At 39.7% G+C, this 24625-nt stretch overlaps 1 protein-coding gene across 2 annotated transcripts in view; it reads left to right on the top strand.

Moving 5' to 3' along the window:
• LOC135216974 (tripeptidyl-peptidase 2-like) overlaps positions 1–24625 on the top strand; it is a 280577-nt gene that overhangs the window by 211596 nt on the left and 44356 nt on the right. The window contains exons 18-21 of one of the 2 annotated variants that reach the window (XM_064252520.1): positions 3087–3209; positions 3393–3638; positions 9614–9738; positions 21723–21807. In XM_064252520.1, coding sequence (XP_064108590.1) covers positions 3087–3209; positions 3393–3638; positions 9614–9738; positions 21723–21807 — 579 coding nt within the window. Of the gene's footprint in view, positions 1–3086; positions 3210–3392; positions 3639–9613; positions 9739–21722; positions 21847–24625 lie in introns of both variants that reach the window. The other variant, XM_064252513.1, reaches the window with a different exon arrangement.

The raw sequence follows: 24625 nt of genomic DNA, 5'->3' as shown, positions 1-24625 counted from the left end.
AGATCTCTCTCGTAGGATAAGTGACCAAGATCTCTCACATGGGATAAGTGATCAAGGTCTCTCTCATGGGATAACTGGAAACTTTGCAAGGTTGGTAGAATCTCCACTCCCTGCTGAACAGAGGGTGTTGACCAATCATTTACAACATGCATACCAGTATAATCAAGGCACTTCAGTTTATGTTGAAGGTCAGCAGCCAAACATTCAGTACCCAAATCAGTTGCAGAGAGAGCATTTGGTTGAACAGGGTTTTGATGGACACCAGGGCCAACAGTGTCATGAGGTGCAACAATTAGTAGATAATTATCAAGACGGGCAGCCATTAATGAACACTATGTGTTTATAGAAAAAAGAACCAAGTGATAAAAAACAAAGTTGAAAGTGGTGATGAAGTTGAAATTCTTTAAAAAAAAAAAAAAAAAAAAAAAAGGCAGAAATTAAGGATGATCTGGCTGCTTTTCATAAAGTCCAATCATTTGTAGAAAAAAGACACCCCGAAAAGGCTCACACAGGTCATATGCTTACGCAGTTCGATGACGTTTGCCTGAGTCGTTTCGGAACATTGTGAAAAGTAGGCAGAAGCAATCTTCCTTGGATAGTTACGTATTTTTTAAAGTGTACATACGTATATACGTATCTGCCGTTTGTCCTCCTCCTCCTCTGCCGCCACTTTCGGAGATAGCCTCACTCGAAAGGTAAGCTTCCACATTTTACGTACAGTATTTCTTGTATACCATGTACACTAATACACTTTATTTACAGGTTATTTTGCATTTTGTTATTAATTTAGGTATTGAATGGTCCAAATTGTTGTAGTATTTCATTGTTTATAGGTCAATTTAGCTTTATTATGAAATTTACTGGGGGGGGGTGTTTTTGGAGGGCTTGGAACTGATTAGCCATTTTACATATAACATGTGGTCCAAGGTAAGAAAACCTCATGATACGAAGGGCGCCTCGGAACGGATTAATTTCGTATCTCGAGGTACTACTGTATATGTTATTGTGGATATATATAAGATATATATATATATTATATATATAATATATATATATATATATATAATATATATATATATATATAATATATATATTATATATTATATATATATATATATATATATATATATAGATATAGATAGAGAGTATTTTAATTATATATGATATATATATATATATATATATATATATATATATATATATATATATAGATATATACACCACACACACACACACACACACACACACACACACGCACACACACACATATATACGTCAGGTCAAGACCTAAAGTCAGGTCATGTAACTGGCAATGTTGACGCTGCTTCATTCTGATTCCTTTTAGTCGGCAGAGCAGCCACCATTAATACTCTGTGTAGAGCTATGGCAGTACTTTGAGTCACTCATTTTACCCCTGGGATTTGAACCAGACTATAGCTTCTTTGGCAGGATGGGCTTAAACATCGCCCTTTACTTGGACGATTGGCTTCTTCATTCCACATCAGAAAACCAATGAAAGAAGGACCTTTGCAAGACCCTTCTTTTAGCCTAGGACTAATGCTTACTCATAAACCTTCAGAAATTCCAGCTAAGAAGATAGTTTTTTTGGGGATGATGCTGAACTCTCAAGCTTTTTGGGCTTTTCCGTCCCCAAGAGCATGAATTCCTGCCTGAAGACTAGATGATTTCCGTTCTTTTCAGGAATGCTCAGCGAACAGATGGATGAGTCTTTTAGGAACATTGGCATCTATAAAACAATTCGTGTCCTTGGAGAGACTGCACATGAGGGCACTTCAGCTTTTTCTCAGAGCCACCTGAGACAGGAGAAACACCCTGACTTTTTAGTATTCCTGATAACTCATGGAATCGAGCAGTAACTGCTTTGGTGAAGATCCGAAAGCAAGTTTTAGAAGGGAAGTCTCTGTTAATTCAGAACCCAAACCTCTACTTTTATTCATATGCTGGCTGGGGAGCTCTCCTAGGGGACAGGGAGATCTCCAGGAAGTGGTCTAAGGACCTGAAAAGTTTTCATATAAATGTAAAAAACCTCAAGGCTATTCACCTGGGTTTACAAGCCTTTGCACCAGAGGTGTTTGGGAGGATAGTGGCAGTCCACTCGGACAATACAACAGCGCTGTCATACATAGCAAACTATGGGGGACTCATTCATTTTCCATCTGCAAAGCAGTGAGAAGTCTCCTCCTCAGGGCGCAAAGAAATGAAACAAGTATAGTGATGAGGTTTGTCCAGGGCAGACTGAATGTCTTGGCAGATAAATCAAGCAGATGCAACCAAGTCATCCCAACAGTGGACTTTATTCTTTTAGTTTGCCTGAAGCTCTGGAAACTGTGGGCCATACCTTCTCTTGATCTCTTCGCAATGTCAAAAAAAAATCATCGACTTCCTCTCTTCTGTTCACCAGTACCAGATCCTCTAGCATGGGCAACGGATGCCATGCTTCTGGACTGGTCTAACAAGGACTTGTACGCTTTCCCTCCATTTGGATTATATTATACCCATGCAACCCACTTCCTATCAATGTGGGATTCAGTTATGTAATTACTTGGAAAGTTAAATATATAGAAAGGACATTTTTTATGATAAAATAATACTTGCCAAGTAATTACAGAATGGGAGCCCACCCGCTCTCCCCTCGCATGGTCCTTAAGGCCCAAACAAATTGAAGGCCTTGCCTAGTTTTTCCTCTCTTTCCTGAATGAAAAGAGCCACTAATGCGGATTTCAAATTTTAGCAGACATACTAGTGAAAAGTTATAGCTATGTAATTACTTGGTAAGTATATGCATATATAAAATGTTATTTGTTCATACGCGAACAAACCTTCGGTCTTAACAATAGGATAATTTCTAGCGCCTAGCTGGTGCTAGAAATGATTCTATTGTTAAGACCTCAGGTTTGTAGCTATGAAAAATACAAATTGTCTTAGAAAATTTGTCATTTTATTATAAAGTGTTATATTGTTTGAAGGTTGTGTCTTTTGTTAATGAGTTGTTGATGCAGTGGTGTTGTAAATAAACTACAATCTTATTCTGTGTTTGGTAATGATCAAAATGAATTTGGTTTCAGGTTCTAATGCCTGCTGACAGCAAGGTGGAAGTCTTAGGAGGAGCAAGAGATACTGTACCTGACAGCCGACCTATTTATCACTTGATTCTTAACTACAGTCTCACAGTTACGAAAGCTGCAGAGGTAAGTCCAATTTTAAGTCACTGATGGTAATACAACTTTTAGATTATAAATGCATAATGTGTGTTTTTGTTATATTTTATTAATTTTATTATTTGCTATTGTAATTTTAATTTACGTATACTGTAAGGCTATATATACTGACAGATTTTCAAGTGTAATCTTTGATTTTTTCTACTGATGTAGGTGACGCCAAAGTGTTCGTTATTGAGTGATGTTCTGTACGAATCTGCATTTGAGTCACAGCTGTGGTTATTATTTGATCACAATAAGCAGTTAATGGGATGTGGTGATGCATACAGTCATAAGTACAGCTTAAAGTTGGAGAAAGGTGAATACACTATTAGACTTCACGTTCGTCATGAGCGACCAGATTTGCTAGAGAAACTTACAGATTTGCCCTTAACCGTCCTGACGAAGTTGACACAAGAGGTTAGTAATGGCTGATTGTTTTGCAGACAGTGTTGATATTGAAACAATTATAATAGCTTAATGACAAATTGGCATACAGCTGCTGAGTTCATGGCAATTGTTAACTGTTAACTACTGTTGTGTGCTTCAAGAAACTTGTGTAGAAGAGGAGTCACAAATGTATTCTCGCTGCACAAAATGTTCTTAAGTTACTGCATGCATATTTCATGGAATTACAGACTGGTCGTTCACTTGAAAAAGGGGTGGTGTGTATCTTTTGAAATAAGTATTCTTCTAAAAAAAATTATGCTGTAATCTTTGGTATTGGTAGATACTGTGCGATGAAAGAGTATAAAAATATTCTTAGAATTACTGTACCAGATAATTAGTGTGGATCCAAGACATTTCTCTGAGGGCAATATTATGAAATGGTTTAACGAATGTCAACTGACACCTAGACTTATGGCATGTCCAAAGGATTTTTTGTTAAATGGGGTGAAAATTGGAACATGAATGCACTTTGGATGTATTCTTGTCCCCTTGGTTGTACTCTTAACTATTCACATTAATGATGCAAAGAAGGTGTGAATGCATACAAAGGGCAGAAAATGGAATAGTGACTAGGTTAGCCAATACCCTGGTATTTTTAGTCTAGCAAAAATGCTCTTGAAGTATTCAGCAGCTTGGTGATTGGTTGAATGTGACATGTCTATTAAGCATCATTATATTGCATATAATTACTTGATGATCTGAATTAAAGCTTATTTGATAACTCCAATTTTCTCTCTCTCTCTCTCTCTCTCTCTCTCTCTCTCTCTCTTCTCTCTCTCTCTCTCTCTCTCTTCTCTCTCTCATTTGGTATTTGAACTTTCAAGATAGGCAATTATAAGCATTTTTTAGAAGGTAAGGGAAATTTTTTTTTCTTACACCTTGTGCATTTGCAAATCTTCCTCTTTCCATTGTGTTTTTAGGGGGTCTCGAATATTTGCGGATTTTACCTATAATTAGGTGGTTGTGGTCCCTATCCCCAGCAAATAGTACTGATGCTTGACTGTAACCATTAAAGACCAACTGAAGTAATACAACACTGCTTTCAAATATTAGCAGTTTCGAAAAGCCCCCAAAAAACCAGGAAACTACTAAAATGAAAATTAACAGATGTTCTCCTACCATTAGAAATTTGTGGTGGGTGTTGTTTTACCTTGCTGTAAGTTATACTTACAATAATTTTTATAAATTCTAAATTTTAAGTAAAATTAAATCTGGGGAAAATGTTGATAGTTTAATTGCATGTTTTTTTCTAATATGTAGTGTAGTTTGTTGCAGTTTGTTTAAATATTTGGAAAATATATAAAAATAATTTGCATTTCATTTCAGCAACTGTTATTTACCCATGGATGTATAAACAACGTTTTTCAGTGTAAACTCAGTAATAATATTTACAGAAGTAACTTATTTTGACGGAGAAATTTTGGTTATTTTATAAGATTTCATTTTAGTAGCCAAGTAATGATATGAAATATAAAAATTATTTAGACTAGTATTTATATTCAGCCAATCATCAACATGCTGCCAAATACTTCTAAGTGTATTCTTTACAGATAAAAAAATGTAGTTGGCATAGGTATAACTACCTATAGCTATAAAAAAAAAACTCTCAGAACCCTGGTTTATTTATAAAAATGTACACTAACTTGAAAAATTTACAGGTGTTGTGTCCTTATAATAAGTGAAATTAAACTCAAAACAACTACAAAATATAAAATTTTAGCTAGAAAAATTTGTCTGCTGAAACTACTCATTCAAGGTCAAGTAGTACTTACAAATATTGAACATGAGACCTCTAAAGGTATTAAACTGTATAATGAATGCTGTTTTATTTACAAGTAGAACAACTAAAGGACTACACAATGACTAGATTTCCAGATCTGTTAAACATTTAGTGGACAAGTGAAATTAGCTGCTCTCACATTTGTATGGATCCAGTTTTCTAAATAGTACAGTGATGAACATGTGGCATGTTGTTGTATCATTAGCCAATTGTAAATACTGTACTGCACATAGTTGACAGTAACCCTAGGATTGTGATTAAAAAATTTCATACAATAAAGCAAATAAAGCAACATAGAGAAAAATAACGTTTCATTGAACCAGTCAGGTAACATATACTTGCCAGCTAGTTCTGGCTGAGCAGACAATCTTATCTAACCTTTGCACATTAATCTGTACATGTGCCATTTTATTCACATTTTCTTTTTAGCTCTTCAGCACAAATGTACAGTTACACTGAGAAAGTTAAAGTCAAGGGTGTAGCAGAGATGGTTAAGGAATTACTTTACTGAGAAATTCAAGGAAATTATGCTATGTATGTTGGATTGTGTTTCATGTGTTATTAATAATGCTGTCACATCTTTCTATAAAAGAATTTTGTTTCTTCATTAGCAGTACGTATTGGTTAGTGTAGGACCTCAGTACATTCTTGGAACTGTATGTTTTGTATATGAGACTTACCCAGTAATTGTATAGCTATAGTTTTCAACGTTTGCCAGCCTAATTCAAATTTCACAGTCAACGTTTGACTCGAGACTCAGCTGAGTCAACTCAAAATCAATGTTCAAGACTCACAATCGATTTTCGACTCACAACTCTGCTGATTCAACTGAAGGGAGTCCGATGGGGGTTTTTTCCCCTTGGTCAAACTTGTCATACTTTATTAGGTTTCGACTCAATGCCACTGGGAAGGCGTTTAGTGAGTGGTGTTCAGTAGGCATCAGATTAAAGGACGGTTACTTACTTTACCTAATTACCTAATTAGCATATTATTGAACGCCCTGTGCTAGCGCCTCAAGATGTAGGAAGTATCGTTAAGCGACCGTTTGCTTCCGATAGCCATTCCTTTCCCAGGTGTTCGCAGCTAGGTGTGCCAACTCACTCGCCTTCAGAATGCTGTTAAAGGTGGAGATACTGACTTGGCCTCTTGAAGAGGAAGTGAATTAGAATTCTGCTCCTGTGTTTGTATATTTGAGCTTTCTCAAATAATTTTGTCATAGATGCTAATCGGAATAGTACCTATTCTCGTGACGAGCACCAGGTATTAGTGCCTAGCCGCTCAAATCTCTCTCGTATCGGGCGTTTTTTTGTCGAGCGTCGGTCCCTGTACAGTCACTCTGCGTCCGCTGAGGCGTCCACTCCCTTGCTTCAGCTTGCTCGGTGTTTTCCACGCCTGACCTGGCACCAGCTGTCGGATGTCTGACGACACAGTCTCCTTGTTCATTTTCTCTGACACTAGGGGATCTTTTGTTAGCCACCATTCGAACAGGAAGTTTCAATCACTAAGACACGTGGAGAGAAATGGCAAGTTCTCGCAAACTTATGGCACAGTCAACTCTACTTGACTCTCTCTTGCATTCCCACAATCAAATCAGTTGTAGGTAGAGAATGCTTTGTTTGGTGGTTGAAAACCAATGCTTTCCCTTCAGGAAGTGTCTTTTTTGTTGAGGCGAATACGTTTTCCTAAGTCATTGGTTTGCTATCATCACTGCAAGTTGATGACTCCTGCTAGTTCCGAGAAGAGCGGCTGAGAACAGTCATCCTCTTGTTTTTTTACTTCTCGGTTACGGAACTCTACAGATTACACTCATCAGAGTTTGGATGCGAGAGACTATGTTCCTGGTTCAATCTTCGGATCTCTCCAGTGTTCCCGTTTTTGGAGAACAACCAGTCGTTATCGGTGCCCTGTTTTTGCCGTAGAAGCTTCCCTTCCAGATAGTGTCACCTGTACTCTCTTCATTAGATAATGAAGGAGGTCTGCTTTCAGTCCTTATTCTTTTTCTCTTTGAAGTGAAGAATTAGGCTGATGCTCGGTTCACAGGAGCCTACGAATATATGTACGTGTATATTCTCACTACATGTCTGTTATCAGTTGTACCGTTCGAGTACAGGCATGTACATGTAAGTTAATTCTTCTGGTGTGTGATCAAGACAAAGCACTACCATCTCTTAATTTCCTGAAACTCAGGACAACTTTGGGCCTCCCAAGAGTTTCCAATTTTGATTATGATAGGACTAGTGGTATTGTTTTGGCAACAACACCACAGGGTTGGCATTTTCACCGAACAAGGGGGTTTTTTCTTTCCCTCTTGTTACATATAGATGATCGAGTGTATCTCATACACTCGATAGCTCTATAAGACGAGTGCTTCCAAGGCATAATGTGCTACCAGACAACTCAGCCTCAGAGACGAGTGAGGAGCAGAGTACTGCCTTCTTACTAAGTTTTTGTTCGTCATAGTATTGTTTCTCCTCTTTCGAGGGGTTAACTTCTAATTCGGGTCTCTGACCGGCCATCACAGACTTAAGTCTTTGGTTGGCTCTGGATTCTCGCTTATGGTTGATATTTTGTGCTCCACAATTGCCATTGCTAGAATCATCAGACAGAGATGTCTTATTAGACTCAATATTTTTTTTCTGTTTACCCACGGTACAACAGAAGTCTGTAAGTCTTTTGCTTCATCACAATTGATCCATAGGCCACTGTGATGATTTAGAATGATTTTTTAGACAAACACTGCGTTTTTGGGTTTTCCATATATATTTTTTTTAATTCGTAAAGTGTTCAATTACTAGTTGTTCACCCCGAAGTAGAGTGAGGTTGAAAGTCGTAGCCTGGTAACTCGGCTGCTAGTGTGAAGAGAAGAGTTCTTCCCAGAACCTGTCTCTTCCTGTTTCTAAAGTATTGTCTTTTAGTTTATATGGACTTCATGTTTAAGACACAGTGTTGTCAAGTGTTTTTGGCCTATTTTGCAGCAAAGCTAAGTATGTAAGAACAGCCTCTACTTCCTGAGTTTTCAGGCGGTATCTGCCATCGAGCTACTGGAGGCGTAAATGATCTGTGCTTAATGTATTTTTTTATGTGGGTTTAAAAAAAAAGTGTCAAAAATTTCCAGTAACTCGAGACCAATTTTAGTGGCTGGCATGGCATCGCAGTAGAGGAAGCAAAGGATGTTCTCTTATTATCTCTTCACCTTTTCAGTAAGGTGCTGAGTTTGGATAGTCAGGGGGTACAGTGTACCTGGAGCACCCACCACTCTCAGTGGATGGGTCTTGATTTTATTTCAGTGTTAGTGTCGGTGTCTTCTGGTTGTTTTATTTTGGTGCTATGCCCAGGGCAAGGGCGGGCACTTATCATACTTTGCTAGCCACAGGAGTTTTCCCCGCACTGCAAAGTTTCCCCTAAGTAGGAGGTGACCCTTGGCTCTACCACCACTCCACTGCGAGTTAAGACGAGCGCCAAACGGAGGCAGTGTTCATCTGCATAGCAACTAAGACGAATGACAAGCATTGTTTTTTCAATGCTAGCAACTTTTCTGTTTTCAAATTCATTACATGACATAATGCTTTGGAGTAGAATATGTCCATGACCCCACCTTTCAGTGTGGAGTTTGCTATATAATTACTGGGCAAATCTCTTATACAAAAATTATATTTTTATAATAAAATAAGGTTTTGTATATACTCACCTAGTAAAATTATATGATCAGAGTCCACCTGCCTCCCCTCTGATGGACATTATACATGAAACAGAATGAAGTGCTTTTCTAAGTTGTTCCTAGTATTGCCATTCGGGGACGGCACTGTATGTCTACACTGAACAATAGAAGTGCTACCTGTGAAATTTGAATTAGGCTACTGAATGTTGGAAACTATAGCTATATCGTTACTGGGTAAGTATATACAAAACCTTATTTTATTATAAAAATATAATTTTTGAAAGGTCATTTCTGGAAATAACCAACATGATAAGCATTTGAAAATCAGTATTTATCATAGAATAAAGTTCTGAGTCTTGAGAATTGATGAGCATATAAGATTCTCTGGAACTAGCTCACCCATTAAGGTAAATGCATTTTCAGCTACTGTGCAATCATGTTTTTATTAAGTAATGGTAACTGAATTAGAAGATCCTGTTATATTAATTATTTCTCATCTGCTTACAGGTTAAATTAGATCTATACACATCATTTAATGCAGCAGTAGCATCTGGTAAAAAGGCCCATTCCCTGACATTGAGCACTGGTGCCGTCCAGCCAATCTACCTCACAGCTCCTAGCCTTTCTGACAAGTAAGCATGCAAAGTCTGACATTTATATTGAAGATGTGCCCTTATGCCAATACCAGTTACATAATGTTTTACATGGTACACTTTTGAAATAGAAGTTTGGAAGTTATTGGAGTAGTTTTAATTAAGTTTAATTGTATTGAATGTTATTTTTATTACACTTAGTGCCAACCAGGAGAGAGCAGGGGTAGTAGATATTTCTTTCCTTTTATCCGGGGGAGCCTGAAGCGGCACTGCTCATCTGCTTTAGATCCTTTGACATTTTACTCACCTCTATAGACTGGAACTAAAGTGGTTAGATGACAAGAACTTCATTATAGGCGTTGGCTGAACTTTCCCCTTGCCTCCTCTCTGGAGATTCTTGAACTCATTGTAGAGATGGGGTGCACTCTGTGTGGTTCATTCATCTCAGGTTTGTGGTGGATTAAAGTGAATTTTCACCTACAATTTATTTTCATGGAAAGGGCATAGAATTTTTGGTTGTGCAGGCATTTCAGGATCAGTTGAAGAGTCACTTGATGTCGCTGATGAGCAAAATCATGACTTTGGTGGCACAAGAGAAAGGCTATCAACACTTGATTGTCACTAAAGAAAAAAGGTTAGAATTAGAGGATCATTAGACTGTTTTGCAGGGGCTACGTGAACATTGATTATTAGAGTGATGGAGCAGCCCTGAAGAACATGTAAAACCCACCAATGCAAGCAAAAAAGTCCACCTCATGATCTATAAGAATTGGAAAACTGCCCAGTATCGCATAATGAACAGCCATGTCATCACAATCTAGCTATGTAAGGTTGAGACTTTCCTATGATTAGTGGCGTTGACATGTTTCCCATCTTGCCAAAGGTGGTCTTTAATTCCATTCCAAAAAGGTGCACTTCCAATATTACTCTCAATGTTAAGGTTAATCCTGAGTATGAACATATTCGAGTTTACTGTCTTGTCGCCCCCTCTTCCTCAGGAGTTAATTCAATTCCCGAGAGTGAGGAGGCTTTTTCATCAGCTTTAATTTCAGATTCGTAGGCGTCCAAAATGGCGGCACTCTGGGGGACGCTTGGGCTACAGGGTCCACTCTCCTTGGAGGGTTTGCTGACACACTTCTTGGATGCTCGCCACCCCCCTCCTCATGCTGTCCAGTCCCTCCCCCCCTCCTGGCCTTGTCTTCGTTGGTAGCCAAGGTTAGCCATGTTGTATCACTCCGCCAGTGGATTGCCACTTTTTCGAGTAAGAGGGAAACCGTGACGTCACAGTCAGCCATTTTGTATCCCGTTCGGATTGAGGGGAAGCCGTGACGTCATCGCCGCTTATGACGTCACTTCCATTGATGACGTCACTCCCAGTTGCTTCCTCTGTGCTGCCTCGCTCATCTGTGTTCGTATTCGTTTGCTGCCGTGACGACATATCTGCCATCCAGTTCGCTACATCTCCCTTCCATGTCGTCAATCCCTTCTCTTGCTGATCCTTCTGAGGCTTTATGCCAGGCGGTTCTTCAGAGATTGGACTCTGTTTTAGAAGATAGGTTTGCTACCATGTCGGCTGGGAGGACTGGAAGCAAGTGTGTTGCATCGCCCCACCTCCTGCAAAGAGATTGTATAAGGAGCCAGTGCTGTCTTCCTCTCCTTCTCCCCCCATCTCCGTCGTGTCAGCGTATCAAGTGTTGGAAGGCTAAGGACTTTGCCCTATCTTTGTCTGCGAGATAGGAGCGGCATGCCCATGTTCCTGTAAGTGTTGGTTTTACTGATAGTGTTAGTGTTTCTTCCCCTGTGTAATCTGCAGTGGCTGCTTCATCCTTTGCATCGAGTCGCGAGTGTGTTGCAACCTCCCACGTTCGTGCACAAGTTGCAGGTGCTTCTGCTTCCCCTTCTCCTTCTCTAGGGCCTATTTGTCGCCGTAAGGATCTCGAGGCGCCTGTCAAGAGGTCGAAGGTTGTGTGTGCAGAGTAAGTGCAGCAGGAGTGTTTCCCTGCCCCTCCCCCTGGTACTTCCCGGGGTTCAACTCCGAGGGATTCTCGTTCTGTTTCGAGTGTTCGAGACACTTCGCCTATGTACGTGCGTCCGCCCCACATGTGCACGTACGCGGCCATTTACGAGAGTCATCTGTTGGGAGAGTGTGTAGTGATGTCCTTAGTGTTGTGGTGGGTCGTCGCAGGAGTTGGCGCTTGGCTCCAACTGGTGTTTCAGGCTGTTTGACTGCTGGCTCTTCTGTTGGTTTACACAAGGGAGGCGCTTTAGATAAGCCTGAGCATTCTTCTCGTCATCGGTCTTCGTTGCTGGAGCAGGAGGAGGGAGACACGCAAGAGTTTTTGTCTTCCTTTACAGAAGTTGTCGATTTCATTCGTGGGTTCAACAATTTGGAGAGTGGGACTCGGCCTCAGTCGTCTCTCACTCCTTCCTACTTGGAAGCCTTGCTGGGGGCTACACAAGATCCCAAGTCATCGCTTCAACTTCCCTTGTGGCATGTGCAGTCGGTCTTACATAAGGTAAACGCCTCTGTTTCACATCGGGATGTATTGCTTCGCTCAGGGGCTCTGCCAAGTTGTTTCCCCCGCCTCTCACAAGGCATAGGAAGTACTATGCTACTAACTCTGCATACTTGATGTCATGTCATCTTAACCCAGACGTGTCACTTCTGAAGCCGGGGTTGACTTTGGAGCAGTTGAGGTCGGTGGCTCTGTCCTTGTCTTCGCAAGATGCCTCAGCTTTGGAGTCTACGGCAGCCTCCATGTTGCAGAAGGTTTCTTGGTTGGACTGCTGGTAGGTGGGCATTGCCAAGAAAGCGTCTGACAGGTCCCCAGAGGGGTTGATAAGTCCTTCCTCTTTTGCCAGTTTGTTGCAGTCTGGAGGCAAGCCGTTCTCATATCTTGTACACTTCAGTGTTAATTTATGGGCTAACTGTCTGATTAGAAGAGACGCGGCTTTATCCAGGATGGAAAGATCGGTCAAACCTGAGTCCTTGCTGGCATTGAAGAATGGGGATCTTTTAGAATATCAATTTCTGTTCCCTATGACTTGAGCTGGAGGATGCGATAGACCGGTGCCGGGCTGACACGAAGAACAGATTAGTGCACCAGGCTGCGTCACAAAGGTCATCGCCTGGAAGGCAATCAAGGAGTTTGGTTTCGGTAGGGCCTCCCCGTTCATCCCAGCCTAGGTCAGAGGACCAATGTCCCTTTCGTTCCTGCTCCTTTAAGTCGTGAAGGGTCCCTAGGGGCAAAGGTAAAGGGGGGTCGTTGGTAGGTTAGGCACCTCTCCCTCTCCTATGCCACGGGTGGGGGGGTTGCCTGGTGGGCCAGTGGGCCAAGTGGTGGAGTTATTGGGCAGATAAGTGGGTAGTAGATGTCCTTGAGGTGGGGTATCTACTGAAGGTGTATCCACCAGATTCTCTGAAGTTCTTGGCTCTCTGGGAGGAAGTGCAGAAGGTGCTGGACAAGGATGCGATAGAGGAAGTGATGCGTCCATCTCTGTGGTTTTACAGTCACATCTTCTAGGTGCCCAAGGTGTTGGGAGGTTGGAGGCCTGTAATTGACTTATTCACCTTGAATCATTTCATCAGGAAAACGAGGTTCAAGATGGAGACCCCGCGTTCAGTGTTGGCAGCTGTGAGGGAAGGCGACTTCATGCTGTCGATAGATTTGAGGGAAGCATACTTCCAGATCCCTGTTCATCCGTCGTCCAGGAAGTTCCTTCGCTTCTCACTCAGAGACAAGGTCTTCAAGTTCAAAGTCCTGTGCTTTGGGGTGACCACAGCCCCTCAAGTGTTCACAAGGGTCTTCTCTCTCCTCTCAGGTTGGGCCCATGCTCAGGGGATCCGTTTGCTGAGGTACCTAGATGATTGGTTGGTAGAGACTGTCTGCTTCGGTTTTGTCTGGAATTGGTCATCCTAATCAACCAAGAGAAGTCAAACCTCGTACCCAGTCAAAGGATTCTCTAGCTGGGCATGGTCATTGATACGGCAGTTTTAAGGGTTTTCCCATCAAATCAGAGGTTGGAGAAGTTGCGAGTGGTGGCGCACGACTGCCTGTTGCAACCACATGAGTGGCAGCTTCTTCTGGGAATTTTGTCTTTTCTGGAGAAGCTGGTCCCTCATGGGCATCTTCCTCTTCGGTCTCTACAATGGAGGCTGAGGGAGTTCTGGTCTCTGGCGGGGGACTTGCCCCTTTTGAGGGTTCCTCTGTCTCTGGAAGTGAGAGAAGACCCTTGTTGGTAGATGGACGACCGAAATCTCTTGAAGGGTGTTCCTCAGTGTTCTCTCCCCCCCGGACTTCCTTCTGTTTTCAGAAACCTTCCTCGCAGGTTTGGGGGGCTCAGTTAGGCGGCCTCATTGCCTCAGGTGTTTGGAGTTTTGGAGGACAAACAGCAGCATATCAACGTCTTGGAGTTGAAGACAGCCTTTCTGGGTCTGAAGGAGTTTCGGGAGAAAGTAGAGGGTCATTCTGTTGTTCTCATGTCAGACAACACCACGGTGGTCGCTTATGTGAACAAGCAGGGAGGCTCGGTTTCACGTCAACTTCACGCCTTGACTGCGAGGTTCACCAGTGGGTGGTCAGCAATTCGGTAGAGCTCTTAGCCAGGTATATCCCAGGCAAACGGAATGTGGTCGCAGACAAGCTCAGTCGTCGGGATCAGATCTTAGGCACAGAGTGGTCCCTTCATCAGGTAGTAGCAGACAAGGTCTTCCAGGTTTGGGCGACACCCCTGCTGGACCTTTTTGCGACCCGGTTCAACAGAAAACTGGAGATATTCTGTTCAGTGGTTCTGGATCCTGTAGCATTAGCGGAGGAAGCGTTCCAACATCCCTAGCACAACCTGGAGGTGTATGCCTTCCCTCCTTTTTGTTTGATCCATCAAGTCCTGAACAGGCTGAGTTTGCTGAGTCTCAGGATGACCTTGATAGCCCCTCTGTGGCCTCAGGGGGAATGGTGTCCAGATCTGCTGTCGTTGTCGGAGGTTCAGAGGGAAATATCCCCATGGTGGCATCTCCTGTGTCAGCCGCATGTTGAAAGGTTCCACCAGTCAGTAGAATCCCTGTCTCTTCACGGTTGGAGGCTATCAAGTATCTCCTCTGCGCGAGAGGCTTTTCTCAGAGAACAGCAGGGCATATGTCCAGCAGTCTCAGACAGTCTACCTCTGCAGTTTACCAAGGCAAATGGGCGATTTACTGTAATTGGTGTCGTAAATGGGGTTTTTCTCCACTCGGAACCTCTATTCAGCATATAGCAGACTTTTTGACCTTCCTCAGAGATGAGAAACGTTTATCTGTTTCTGCCATTAGAGGCTACAGGGCGGCCCTGAGTTTAGTGTTACGTAGAGGTATCAACATCTCCTCGTCCTGGGAACTTTCCTTGCTAGTTAAAGGATTTGGGCAATCGAGTTCTTCTAGGGAGCTCAAGCCCCCAACATGGTATGTTTCTTTGTTACTGAGAAGTTTCACTAAAGCTCCATATGAGCCTTTGCATCATTCATCAGACAGGGACTTGAAACTCAAAAGTGTTTTTCTCCTGGCCTTGGCATCATCCAAGAGAGTTGGGGAGCTGCACGGTCTGAGCTGTGATGTGAAGCACACTAGGGGTTGGGGGTCAGTGTCCTTCAAATTTGTCCTGGAATTCGTGGCTAAGACCCAGAATCCCTCTGTGCACGATGATAGGTTCACCTCCTTTTCCATTCCATCACTAAATGACTTTGTGAGCGGTGATGCTCAAGAGCTATTGTTGTTTCTTGTCAGGGCTCTGCGTTGCTACCTTAAAAGGACACGGCACCTTAGACCAGGCTGTTGTAGGCTTTTTGTTAGCACAGGGCGTACAAAGAAAGAGGTGTCAAAAAATACTATCTCTTTTTGGATACAGGAAGACATCAGACAGGCATACTTGACTCTTGATGATTCCGCCACCACGTCTGTACAGGCTAGAGCTCATGACATTAGGGTTATTGGTCCCTCTCTGGCTTTCAAAAAGAACTTGGCTGTACACAGAGTGCTGAGCGCTGGTACTTGGTTACGCCAGTCCACGTTCACCTTTTTCTGTCTTAAGGATGTTGCCCACAGATCTATGGACACGTTTTCCCTGGGTCCTGTGGTGGTTGCCCAATAGATTGTGTAACTCATCATTGCCCTTGACAAGGCACGTGAGAATGAGGGAGTTGGCTGGTCTCTTTCCTTCTTTTGTACCTTTCCTTCTTCCTTCGAGTGGGTTGAGGAATAGACACGTCACTCGCTGGATTGATCTGATACAGGTGAGTCAGGTAGTCATATTGATAGTTTGGTCACTGTATGCAAATAAACGACCCTCTATTTGGTAGCATATGCTCCGCTCCATGTCAAGGGGGAGCTGGACTGGTGACAAATGACAAATTTTCTAAGACAATTTGTATTTTTCATAGCTACAAAAACTTGGTCTTAACGTTGTACTGCTCACCTTTAGCCGCCCCTCTGTCTTGCCAAAGACATCCTGAGTTGGGAAAGACTGAATGCTGTGGCATGGGTGCATGGTCCTTGACCACTGTTCACCCAATATATGCATGCATTGCCAGATCTCACAAGATTCCTTGCTTTCATCTGCTATTTAACCGGATCCAGCTAGGTGCTAGAAATGATCCTATTGTTAAGAAAGGTTTGTAGCTATGAAAAATACAAACTGTCTCAGAAAATTTGTCATTTCAAGCCTTTTAACTTGAAATAAATTATATTAGAATCAAGTAGATTTATTCAATGTATGAAAGATAATTATTTTGCAAAGTAAGGAAAATATATACAGTGGGCTCCCCGTATTTGCATTCTCATGGATTCGCAGATTTCTGTCTGGACCATATCTAACCATTATTTGCGGGGGATTCGCCTATTCGCGGTGTTTTCCGACAAAACTAATCACCAATTAGTGTATTTTGATGTTATTTTCATGAATTAAATACATTTTTATGATACAAAAATGATTTACTAATTTTCAAATAATATTAATTAATACTGTATTATAGTAAGTTTAATAAAATTAAATTATATCACATAGTAAAAATAATAATTCTCTCTCTCTTACATAGATGTATGTCTTTTGCATGATAAATAAATGATTTAGTATTTTCAAATATTAATGTAAACAGCAGTAATATCAATTCATTAAAGAAAATATGTACTAAAGCGAATTACTAAGATTTTAGTTTATAAATTTTAAAAATTATGTAAGAATGAAGGAAATCCCAGTCTTCTCTCTCTAACTCCAGGTACTAAAACTGTCAAATATATCAAGTAATGTGACGAGGGAGAGGAGCTTTTGTGTTGTTGCCACGAAGTGTTCATGTAGTTTCTCTCTCTCTCTCTCTCTCTCTCTCTCTCTCTCTCTCTCTCTCTCTCTCTCTCTCTCTCTCTCTCTTCCTGAGAGAGAGAATTTTTATAGTACAGTGGTACCTCGAGATACGAAATTAATCCGTTCCGAGACGGCCTTCGTATCATGAGTTTTTCGTATCTTGGAACACATTTTACATGTAAAATGGCTAATCCGTTCCAAGCCCTCCAAAAACACACCAGTAAATTATATTTCCAGGCCTAAAACACATGTTCTAGGGTTACGACGCCGATCCGACAGAAGAAATATGACTGCAAAAAGGCAAAATACTGTGCATACTTGAGTAATATTCAACTGCATGTAATGTTCAACCCCATTTTTACTGCATATATTAGGACTTTAGCATATGTCCCTTAGCAATAAGCCTAGCCTATGTTAGCGGTTGCTACTGTAGCCTAGTCTATGATTCTGACATCTAAACCTAAGAGCTAAAGCTTAGAATATGCCAATAAAATGTGTAAATAATCAGTATGTACTCATTTCAAATAATTATTAATTAATTATTAACTATAATACACAAACAAACAAAAATCAAACCTTCCAATCGATTGTTTACATTCAGCTCTTACCCGTCTTACGAGTATCGAACGAGTGCCAAGCAATCATTTTTCCTAGGACACAGTAAGCCATAAATTTTCATTAGTATCTCTCTTCAACTAATGAAACTAACAAACAGTATAATAACCATTCATTTCTATTCTTTATTCTATTTTTACCTAATGGAGATACCGAGTTAGTGACAGCTATAATGAAACATACGTATACGTAACGTAATAATAAAACAGAAGAAGAATTCTAAAAAATACGTATTTTTTGGCAGTCTGATTTATTTTATATTTTATATCTAATTCACAATTTTTTTATTAAATGTATCGCATGTACTCATTTCAAATAATTATTAAGTAACCATTAACTATAATAAAAAATAAAAAAAAAAGCTTCCAGCACTTACGAGTATCGAATGATCGCAAAGCAATCACTTTTACACAGTAAGCCATAAATTTTCATTATCTCTCTTCAACTACTGAAACTACCAAACAGTATAATAACCATTCATTTCTATTCTTTATTCTATCTTTACCTAATGTTTTTTTTTTTATTAAATGTATTGCATGAATAAGTTTTTCAATTTACAGCAACCTTTTACCAATAGAATACTTAAAGCACAAGGGGTAGATGCTGACCAATAGGAGAGCAGGACCTTATGGGGTGACTAGCATCAGGAACCAATGGGAGAGCGGGAGGATGGTGGCGAGTTTACTCAGTTGGCGGCGCTGAAGTTTTAAAATTGTTCTCGGTGGTCCGGGCGAATCTCGGGACTTTACAGCAACAACCTTTCGGATCTTGAAAACTTTTCGTATGTAGAGCAGTAAAATTTTTCGCATTGGCTTTCGTATCTCGAGTTTTTCGTAAGTAGAGCCTTTCGTATCTCGAGGTACTACTGTATATGTGCTATATGTTTAAAGAAAAACAACAATCTATCCATTTCAAGAAATACAAGATTCTATCCATTTCACTCTTTTAAATAAGGATAACTCTCTCTCTCTCTCTCTCTCTCTCTCTCTCTCTCTCTCTCTCTCTCTCTCTCTCTTAGATGAAAGAATTTTTATGGTACTAGTATGTAATATGTTTATTGATATTTTCAGTTCTTAATAATAATAATAATAATAATAATTAAAAAATTTCATGAAGAGCCTCTTCGTCGAAGCGGAAGATGATAGTTTAAAAATACGGCCCCAAATCTCTTCCCAATGTGACTTCCTTATTATAGTCTAATGCCTTTTGTAGGGACCTGTTTGAGGAGTCTATTGTGACTCAAGTGAAAGAGTAACCACGTCAACAAGGTTACACTGTATGCTTTACTGGGAAAAGATTTCAGGAAACAAAAAACCAGAAATTTCCCCTTACCCAGTCCAAAACAAGGCTTACTTTGATCAAAAATTATATAGGCCTTCAGTCACTTGTAATAGCTCTCCTCATAAGCAGGTAGGTGATCAGAAGGGACAACTCCCTTAAAAGGGACAACAACCTACTCAGCAGAAAGTGCATCCTTTTCACTAGGTCCAAAAACCATCTTATAAAGGACAAGCAACACCTGGAATGCCCATCAAGGGCAAAGGTAAAGGAAGAGGGGGATACCAATGGGAATTGTTTGGTCGAGGGTCGGCTTCAGAGATATCACAAGGAATGGAAGTCTTCTCCTTGGGACACAGCATTATTTTCAACTGGCTGGGGTGGAAATGGTCTCCCCCCCCCACCTTTAAAGTGGTTCTTTCAAAAACCAGACCCCTCTCGGGAAGATTAAATGCAGAAGGCCCTCTTAAAAGGAGCCATAGAGAAACATTCTTACATTCGTCACCAAGCATGTCTCTTCAGTGTTCCCAAAAAGGATTCTTCAGAACGAAGAGTGATCCTTGACCTATCAACTTTAAACAAACACATTGTTTGCCAAAGGTTTGGAATGACTACCATTGCCCAAGTATGTTCTGTCATTCTAAAAGGGACCTGGACAGTTTCTATAGATCTGAAATATGCATATTGGTACATCCCTATTGCCGTTCCCTTCTGCCCCTTCCTAGGGTTCCGGATAAGGAAAAATACGTACATATTCAAGGTCATGCCTTTTGGGCTAAACATTGCCCCAAGAATCTTTACAAAATTGGTGACAATAGTTGTCTGAGAACTTGAGAAAGAAGGAATACATCTGATAGCTTATTTAGACAACTGGTTAGTCTTGGGAAAGGGGGGAGGGGGGGGGGAACAAGAAAAAAGTGCTTGAAAAACCTAAGATCAGTAGTCAACAGATTCCAGTCAAAAAGGCTTTATAATAAATTGGAAAAATTCCTGCGTCACACCCAGTGGACAGTTTCAGTGGCTGGGAATGTGTTGGGATACTGTTCATGGCCTTTTGTATCTTCCCCTCAAAACACAGTTCAGAATACAGAAAAATCTCAAAAGGTTCCTGACACAGCCCATTATTTTCAGACAGCAATTATAACGTATAATAGGTCTGCTGCAGTTTGCATCTGTAACAGATCCAATAGTACCCAGATTGCAAATAAAAAACATGAACAGATTTTGGCTGTCACATGCAAGAAAAAAGATGTGAGACAGATCTCACAAAATGCATCAGAAAGTTGGGGAGATACTTCGGCCATGGATCCCAGAGGAATATCTGGCAAAATAGGTCACCTTTACTCCTCCATCTGTAAAAGTGACAATACACACAGATTCCCCGTTTACAGGTTGGGGAGGACATTGGGAGGATCGTCAGGTGGTGGGGAGGTGGTCAGCTACCCTAAAGAGTTGTCATATCAATTTCCTAGAGCTGATGGCTGTTGTTTTGTCTCAAGAAACTCAGACCTCCGGAAGAGAGACACATTCTATTGATCCTAGACAACACGACTGCAATGTCCTGCATCAAGAAATTGGGATCACGCACACCTCCGCTTAATATGCTAATGTTAGCCATCCTTCGGATGGCACAGGTAAAGAAGTGGCACTTGTCTGCAATTCACTGTACAGGGTCTCTCAATGTAATAGCAGACTCTTTTTCAAGGAAGATGACAGCCTCAACAGACATACAGAAATAAAAATGAATGTAGAAATACAAATACAGAAATACTATAGGAATAAATATTATTTTATAGCGTGCATAAAGGTACAAATAAACTAATGTCTATTTATACATAAATGTGTATAATATTAAATTTGAGTGCGTGTGTGTGTCCAAATGGTCTACGCTGATTAACGACTGAAGATTCATGTTGGGTGGGGCCTCAACGACTTGAGCGAGCATGTTACTTGGCTTTTGCTGGGTCCTCTCATGTTCTCTAAGGGGCATGATGTTTTCGTTGGGTTGGAGCGTGTTGTCTGGTCCCTGTTGGCTCGCACATTCCTTCTCGTGCTGGAGGGGAGTATATGATCTGATTCTTCTGGATAGCAACTTCGTACTGACAAAGTTTTTTCCGATTCTTATTCGTCAGTTTCTGGTGAAAAATACCCAGACTTCTTTCTTCCATTTATTTAATTTTCTCATGACAGCTGTTTCACCTTATGGCATTTTCAGCAACTAATGACTTACAATCTGGCTTTCGGCCTATTTATTTCATCGTGTGGGAAGTTAATGGCGGTTTTCACTTATCAGCACCCCACCAAGAATGGAACCCCCAGGCGACAATTGGGGACTGCCTGTAATTGTTTTTATTCTAGTTCTTTTATTTCTTATCTCCTATACACAAAAAAAGGTCTTATTCTTGCTAACTTCATCACTTGCCACTCTGTACTTTCTTGCGAACATCATCACTTGCTACTCTGTACTTTCTTGCTAACATCATCACTTGCTACTCTGTACTGCCATTGTTCCAGCATTAATCATATTGATTTTCATTGAGCTTGTTTCATTTTATACATTTCCCTGGGAATCAGGGATAATTTTGGAATTGCCATTGGTGTTAGTGAGAAATTATCTCAATTATAGAATATTCAAATAATATCTTTTGGCTGTTGAGCTAACTGTTAATTTAGCCTTTTTTCACATTTAAATGTTTTATTGGTGATGACTAAATCTATCAATTATACTTGAAGCTAATTAGAAAATACCATAAATTGAAAGTAATTTTTTATGAATAGCTAATTGTATTATTTTCTTTCCAGGACACTAAAGGGTTTAGGGTTGACCCCTGGCCAAGCGTTATTAGGTACACTGTCGTTTGCCAAGGATGAACTAGTTCGGAAAGCTGTAAGTAGCCACAAGTTTGGCCGCATACGTACTATGCCGGTAAGAGCACAAATCTGCTCTATCTGTAAACTATTTTCCTCTTGTCACTAATGCACCATGTATCTGATTGTTTATAAATGGGCAACAAATTTTTATCTTTTATACTTTAGACCTTTTTTATTTTTTCTTGTTGGTCAAAACAATTAATTTTAAACAGAAAATCAGGAGGTTGCACATATAATTTTCTTTGTAAAATTGAAAATTGGTAACTTAGACTTACACAAATAAAGTGGATAACTTACACAAGTAAAGTGGATAACTAACTTAATTGTGCATTTGGTTGTTGTTCATGACTCAGGACTCACTCCTTTAAAGACAACTAATTTTCCACTGAATTCTATGGTAAATTCTTTATACAAAAGTACATTGGTTAAATACATTTTTATTTGGGAGTGCATGAGAGGAGAATAAAGTTTATTGATGAAAGTGTTCCATATTGTGATTGTATTAAAATTTAAACGTCTGTTGGGGATCACTTATGGTGTGTCATGTGTGACCATCACTTTGGCCCGGGCGTGTGTTTTATGTTTTGTTATTTTTCATCCTAGTTATGAAAATGCTTTTAACTTTACCTTGCTCTAATTTTCATATTGGGTTTGAGAACAGATCTTTTCTTTAAGCCCCTTTTTGAGAGTCTATGAATAAACTTGATCTCATGAAGCTATAATTTTTTATTAAGATAAGCTTAATCAGTTGTCAGTCTTAGCAGCCATGTGTACGTGAGGTAGGTACATCGCCTAGTTAAGCCATTTTTGTACCAATCTTTTTAAGAGGAATTTAACTTCAGAGTGATGAAACAAAGTCTGCACAAGATATTTCAATTCACTTATTCTTAAAGAATCCTTTGTGGTCTATGAGTAACACATCAGTCCTCTGAACCATACTAAATTGGAGTTATATTTAACTTCTTTTTTTTTTTTTTTTTTTTTTTTTTTTTAACTAGATTGTCACTAGAATTCCTGCATCATTAGATCTGAGTTGTTCCTAACCTGTGTCTGTGGAAATAAGTTCATTTACAACTTCATAGAATTTCCTGTGTAAGAAGGTGTAAAGATTTCTTTGTTGTCTATGAGTAACACATGAGTCCCCATGTTAAATTAGTTAATGTTTAATCTTTTTAAACTAGATTGCCACCAGAGGTCCTGCATCGTCAGATTTAGGTTGTTCCTAACCTGGCTCTGTGGAAGATAAGTTCATTTACAACTTCAAACAGATAATCTAGCAAATTGAGGATGCTCTCATGTATGATCAAATACCCAACTGACTTGACCCATATTTTTTGTGTTTTTTATTACAATATTTTGCAGAGTTGAGTGGCAGGTTATGGGCAATGTTTGTATGATTTCTTGCATTCAGTAGTTTTACCCATATTGGCTATCTTGAAGTAATTTTGTGTAGGTATTAATGTATACCGTATATACTTACGTATCATGCAACTTTTGAAGCCCTAATTTTGGAGCTAATTTTAAGGGGGTCGCATCTTACATAAGATATAAAATTTGAGTGTATGATAATCATATATTAGTATCACATGATAAAATACAAACATAATAGATATGCACCTTGTCTATGGATATTTAAAAAATTTTTGTTTTACTTCACTTCATCCAATAATATTATATATATTTTCATATTACTATTTGTTTGTATTATTAAATGCAAACAGTGTTTTGTTTTGGAAATTAGCTGAGGGTGATTGCGAAGTAAGTTTGTTTTGCTGTGTTGAACTTAAATCAGAGCGACTTTCTTGTCTCTAGTTAGCCCAAATGAATCTCAAGATACTCTATTTATATGAGATAAGGTTGTTTCACATCATACAAAGTATTTTCAAGTGGAAATATCACTTGAAAATGTATCATTTGTGAACGAAATTTTTTTTTTTTTTTGTTAGTAGATGGCGCTGAGGGCATGTTTATTGCGTAAACAAAAATTAACTTTCCGTTCGATATTTTCACTTATCTCATCAGAATACTACGAGCTTTACATATTTATCTTTTATATGAGTGCAAAAAGTAAAATGTGTTCTTTTCATGCCCAATAGTTTTCATTAAATCACGTTTCTCTCAAATTTTGTTTACGGTTGAGTTTGATGGTACTATACCGAAGTTTGGGAAAGTTTCATCCACGTTGCCGATGCACGATAATAGTTGTTAGCGCATCAACATTCTTTCCTCAACTTCAGCTAAAACTTACAGATTAAATTTAGCAGCATATGCCTTTGCCGATCTTTTATCCATAGCGAGCAAGGCTATAACTCCAGTAAACTTATGCCATCAAACACAACTGTAGATAGAATTGAGAGAAAATTATTTTAATCAAAACTTCAGGTCTTGAAAGAACGTTTTACTGTTGTTTTCACGCTGATAAAAGATAAGTAACATAACGGTAAAGTTTGTACTACGATGAAATGAAGTGAAAATAGCGAACAGAATCGTGTAATATTTTTACACAATAAACATGCCCACAACGCAATCTGTTAACGAAAAAAATACTTACGTTCACGAGACATATTAAATTCATATTTCGACTTTAAAACACATCGTATAATGACAAATTACCTTGTCTCATATAAGTATAGTATCTAGATATTTTACGCTAACTAGAAGAAAGGCAATTCGCTCCGAATTGAGTTAAATACAGAGAAATAAAGTCGTATTCGCCATCAGCTGATTTCCAAACCAAAACACTGACCACTTTTAGTATTTTATGATACAATAATATGAGAATACATACAATATTATTGGATACTGTAATGTATAAATTTTTAAAAGAATCAGAA

This window comes from Macrobrachium nipponense, chromosome 19 (genome assembly GCF_015104395.2).
Source record: "Macrobrachium nipponense isolate FS-2020 chromosome 19, ASM1510439v2, whole genome shotgun sequence".
NCBI lineage: Eukaryota > Metazoa > Arthropoda > Malacostraca > Decapoda > Palaemonidae > Macrobrachium > Macrobrachium nipponense.
Note: the sequence above shows the minus strand (reverse complement) of the source record. Positions and strands in the feature narration are given on the sequence as shown.